Source organism: Mytilus trossulus, chromosome 11, assembly GCF_036588685.1.
Source record: "Mytilus trossulus isolate FHL-02 chromosome 11, PNRI_Mtr1.1.1.hap1, whole genome shotgun sequence".
In the NCBI taxonomy this organism is placed as follows: domain Eukaryota; kingdom Metazoa; phylum Mollusca; class Bivalvia; order Mytilida; family Mytilidae; genus Mytilus; species Mytilus trossulus.
In genome coordinates this window covers 8,354,651-8,360,650 of record NC_086383.1, presented here as the reverse complement: position 1 = coordinate 8,360,650, position 6,000 = coordinate 8,354,651, and the positions used below count along the sequence as shown (strand labels likewise).

At 31.8% G+C, this 6,000-nt stretch overlaps 1 protein-coding gene across 1 annotated transcript; it reads left to right on the top strand.

Annotated features, from left to right (window-relative positions):
- The first annotated feature begins 4,172 nt into the window (after nt 1-4,172).
- Nucleotides 4,173-5,171, top strand: LOC134689688 (uncharacterized). The gene has a single exon (XM_063549654.1). The coding sequence runs from the start codon at nt 4,173-4,175 to the stop codon at nt 5,169-5,171; it is 999 nt and encodes a 332-aa protein (XP_063405724.1).
- Nucleotides 5,172-6,000: the final 829 nt, after the last annotated feature.

Here is a 6,000-nt window from a genome sequence, read left to right as displayed (position 1 = left end):
AACACTAGACAAATAAAATGACCACTCACATCAGTTTCATTGATTTCTAATTCATAACAATTTCACGTGAAATTTTACGTAAATTTCTCCTCAGACGAGCTAATACGTGAAGTTCACGTTACAACTCAAAGCTGAAAGTAATTCAAGTTACAACATATTTGTCAAATTAAATCAAAATCATAAAAAATATATTTTGGTTGTGTGAAAACTTCTCGTGAATTTCTTAGGAATCGTAGTTAACTTTAAAACAAGAGTAAGGTTTAGAACAAAATATGTATTAACATTGTGTTTTGATTTCCTTGTAATCATATTTATACAAGTGTTTTGGAATTTGTTAAGTGGCCACTCATTCTTGATATAGTACGAACGACATCATATAGAATCAATACAAGCATTCATAGTATTTTCATCAGGAAGTTTTTTCTCCATTTGTTTCAGTTTCCATAAACTCCTACGTTAAGTCTGTCAAATAAAGTTAAAACATACAAACAAAATCAGATAACGTGACGGTACCCAAATTGCACCTGTTTTGACAGTTTTTTCACCAACGTTTTTTTATAATAAAGACAAAAATGTCCATTCTGTGTTTATTTTGTAGCCGTATCCTTCTTTTTTATATAAGTATACCAATTTGATTTTTAATCCATATGGAATCATAGAAAAATTGGTCTAAACGGACCTCCAAACCATCAATGATTTTAAAATGAGGAGTACCCAAATTGCCTCCATGCCTAAATTCGCATCATCAAAAGTCTAATAAGAGAGCTTTTGTTTAATTTCTTCAAATATTTTGAACATTGGATATAAGTCCATGCTTACTCTTCATTTCAAAAAAAAATAAATACTTGTAACACATTGTATTTGATCATTTTAAAAAGATGACGTTTTGATGACGTCGCATGGCGACGTTTCAGTACATTTTGCTTTTTCAGTAACCATCTATTGATAAATACTGTGAACGTTTTGTGCATATCTAAATATTTTTACCTATATTGAAAGATGTGCATAGTATCAAATAATAAAAGTACAAATTGTGTAGTCTCTAGGAAATCTTGTTAGATGTCCGCTGCTATTTTTGCAAAATAGGAGCAATTTGGGTACTCGGTGCTATTTGGGTACCGTTACGTTAGCTTCAGTACAGGAAATTTTGCTCTCTTTGTTTCAGTTTCCCTAAATTCCAACGTTTAACCACTCAAGTAGTAATGTGAGGCAACAAGTCAACACCAAGCGACGCATTGATAAAAGGTAATATTGGATAAAAAAGCATAGCAAAGGAAGTTTACTCTTTCGACGCCACTTTTGTCGATATTTTTTTAACTTCAAAGTCTTTGTTGTTACCTTGATTTGTTATGAGACTTAAAAAATTATATCCTCCAAAAAATATATCAGACATGAATCCTCTGAGTTCAGTATTTTTGTGATTTTACTTTTTCCTTGTATCATCGAATTAACAATACAGGAATTGCAATATTAATGAATGTTAACGTATCAATTGCACATGATTTGAAGACATAACGTTTCTGTCTTTTTTTCCTTACATTTGGTGCTGGTGCTTGGACATGTATGTAGTCTGCTGTTATTGAGACATTCATCCAGGTAAATTCTTGAACGATGAATAAATATTTTATGTTAAACTAAAACTAAAAAAAAGTGAAATTTAGTTCGTGCTACTCATTCTTTAATGTTCTATGTTGTGTTTTGTTTTGTTTTGTTTAGTATTGTTTGATTGCATTTGTTTTTAGTCATGGTGTCGTCATTTTATTTTCGACTTATGAATTTAATTTTCCTTTGGTATCTTTCGGCGCCTTATACAGGTATCATGAACGGAAACACCGGAAACCAAAATGGTTTTCATGATGAAAATCTATTTGGCCTAAAGAAAAAAACATACTGGGAAATATACGGAGCAAAACTTTTTCTATACCGGGGACGGCGTAAGTATACACCACTACTTAACCAATCTCTAGATGGAGGAATATTGATCTCCAATGATGGTTTTGGATCAACTATTAGTCAGTTTGAACGAATGTATAAATCTTGTTTAGAAAGGCGAAAAACAAAAGTACAGTGGATTATAAACCTTAGATATACCGACAAATAATCTAAAGAATACCTGGAATACTTAGAGAACTGTACAGACTGTAATAAAGGTAATACATTTTTAATATTGATTCCAAAAATTTAGAACAATAAAAGTTGCTTTTGATGTAATGCAAGTGTAAAAACAGTCTTTCATAAGCGATACTATGTCAAAAAGAAGAAACAACAAAAACTGCAAAAATCTAATAAATCGAAATGACCAACATACAACACCATAACCAAAAAAACGAGAAACCACAAAAATACTAATGACAACACACATTAGTAATAAGTCGCTTATGATTATTTTTAATTTTATCAATTGGGATGAAAGAATCCGCGAATGTTAAAAACGCTAAAACTTTTCGTTGACTTTGTTGCCCTTAAATCGCGAAATTGTTCACCCGAGAAAATAACCCGCTTTCCTGTACTCACTAAAAATAACAACAAATCAAGGATATTTCATATCATTTAACAATAATTACGTTAGATGAATGTTTCATTATAATACGTGAATCTGATTAGAAATTCTACAATCTCGTGTTATTCCTTAGGGAACTACATTACAAAATGAAACGTATCAATCATGATGACACGAGACCCCACAAGTGCAAAGGTAAATTAAATTAGAACTAATTAAAATATCGTCTTTGCAAGATCCTAGCTAAAAAAAATGTAATTATAAGTATTGTATGCTTTTTTGATACTTTATAGGGTTGTAAAATCGTTGACCGACGATTATTCTGCATTAAGCGCAGAAGCGATTCATTTTGAAAATGTGCACACGGTCAACGTTTTTACACCCCAACGAAATTACAAAAAGAAGCATTCGATTCTTTCATATATGACATTTACTGGTTTTGAAATCTAGGCCAATGAGATCCTGATTGCGAAGACAAACTAGCGTACATGATAAGTATTGTTCTATTGATTATAAATTGTTATATCTGCCAATATATACACAACTCTAAAGGTTGATTGCATCTAAATACCACATGACATAGACGTTAGGATCAAACGATCGCTTGAATGCATGTAGGGGAACCAATGTTCTATACTCTTTTTATAGTTTAAAGATACAATTGTAAGTTTATACATTTTTTTAAGATCACTTGTTTTGGACTAATCTGATGGAGAAATATTTGTACGAACAGCTAGTAAAAATAGTTGGCAGTGAAATAGATATACGAACGAGACAACGGCTGTTTATAATAACAGATATTATATCCAATTCATTAAATGACCGATATTATAAATACATATCTAGTGGGAGTTTGGCAGAAGGTCTTGATTTACCTGGCAGTGACATGGATGTCATGTTAGTATACAATGACATAAAAGTTATAGATAATATAAAGAACATAAAAACACTAATACATCATACTCAATTATTTGTTATGGAGACAGATATTGATCATCCTGGGTTCGCTAAACTCAGAATGGTATCAAGAACTTATAAAGGGTTATACCCTCGTGAATTATGTGGACGTTGTCCACCAGGAAAATGTACCGGTACACAATTTTATATTCCAATAAAAACTTTTCTTGATATAGCTATGTATTATTTTTCTTTTATTAAGCCTTCTGTACACGGTCCATGTATAACAGACCAAGGGCAACCAATGGATATTGCATTCTGCATACGCAGTAAATATTTTCCTCTGAACGCAATTCCATGGGCATCTCGTTACCGTTGGCAATGGCCTTTTGACTTTGTTATTGACAAAATCATAAAAAGCGGGTGCTTGTTAGTAGCTACAGGACCTAAGACGTTATCCAATAATGAATTCTTTTATAGAATATCCTTTTCTGTGGCAGAAAAAATACTTGTACATTCATTTAATTTTACTCAACTTTTATGTTACTGCTTACTCAAATTAACACTAAAGTATATCATTAACACAAATAATGACGTCAAAGACTTACTGTGCTCCTACTTCCTGAAAACGGCTTTATTCTGGGTATCAGAAGAGTCAGATATTAACACATTCCAATTATCTAAATTATTCTGTTGTTTTTTACTCTGTCTTGATAAATTAATATCATGGGTGAACAAATTATACTGTCCAAACTATTTTATACCTGAACACAATATGTTCCTAGGCAAGATAAATTCAAGTAACAAACATGCTATTTTAGTTGTACTGGAGAGTATACAGTCTGGAGGGATTGATGGATTAATTATGAATCTATTTCCGACTGAAAATCGCAGTTTATTAAGGATAAACGTTAAATCTTCTTTAGCTATGTTAGACTTCCTATTTTACAGGACTAAAGTAATAAGTATGCGAGGATCATACACTGCAAAAGATTATAACAAACTTGCAATTATAAAATATTTACTAAAGTCCGAATCGTCTACATTTATTGTTGATGTATGCAAATATTATTATGCTGAATTTAATCAAGTTTTAGCACAACAACTACCATCGCCGATCACAAAAGGTAATTGGTACAACTTACAAAAATATTTCCATATACTTTTACAAAACGGCACCAAGATAGACGCTGTTTCGGGCTGGTTGTTATATGCGTCGTATTATTATGTAACAGGAAAGTTCCATATAACATTAAGACTTACGGATTATGTTCTATCAATATGGTCACCTGACATGATGTTGGACTCTGAGTACGACTGGGAACTACACACACGTCGTTACAGACAAAATACACATTCTACAATTACATTGAATGACAGGATGAAAATGTATACTATACGCGATGTCATCTACACTATGAACTCATCATTAATTCCAAAAGAACTTCAGCTGGAGGTTGAAACAGGAGCATTTTTCATACCACCTATCGTAATGTCCCACTGCCTTAATTTCCTATCCTATCATCATCTTGGTGATATCGTCAACAGACAAAAGTCTTTACATGATTTACATCTAACAGTGAAAAATAGATATTCAATTTCAACAAGCTGTTTATCTGATTCGATAACAATAGTTGGAATATGCTATGAGATATCCGGTGCTAAAGACACAGCCTATCAGTGCTATGAAGAAGCATTGCAAATGGGTTGTCATTTTTCTAGAACAGCTGACATAAGAAAATCAAAACTGCTTAGCAATACATTTGAGTTTTGACAGTGATGATGTCGTATGTCACCTACTTATTTATCACTAGTATCAAGATTTCAGTATAAAACAATCATTTTTAATTTGATAGTCCTATAAGAAAAGCGCTAAGACGTATGCTGACTATAAGACGTCGTTTCGATCTATTGAGATATTCCCGCTCATTCCATCATGTCAAGCTTAACAAGACGGAATGGTAAACGTTCAATCAAAATATGATAATCGTATGACAATATGTATTATTAGACTGAGTATTATAAATCTATCTAACAGACACTTTATTTAGTATTACAAAACATTTACACTTTAATAAATAATTATTCATTTAGTATTTAATGTTATTCCATTTGTTGTGGCTTTACATATTGGAATCACTTGCAAGTGCCGATATTTAGCAGGATGGTCGATGAAATATTGAAGAATCTTTGTAATTACATGGCTATTTCGTAAGAACAGCTGTCATAGTATCATGAGTTTGTCCCTCTGATATGTTACGCCTTTCACTTATAAAAACAAGTAAAATTACAAAAAACTTAGAGGTAAACCAATTTAGAAAGTCCATAATCACATGGCAAAATCAAATAACAAAACACATAAAAAACCAATGGACATGAACTGTCATATTCCTGACTTGGTACAGACATTTTCAAATGAAACAGTTTCATTTTGAACACTACAGACGACAAAGCTAGTTTATTGTTTGTTTGTGTATTTCTCTGCACTGATTGTTCTTGCATTTATTTGTACTGTCATGAAATATTGTCATTTTAGTTTAATATTTAAAATTGCCATTAAAGCATGAAGTTTGGCTACTTAAAAAACTCAGGTTCAATCCATT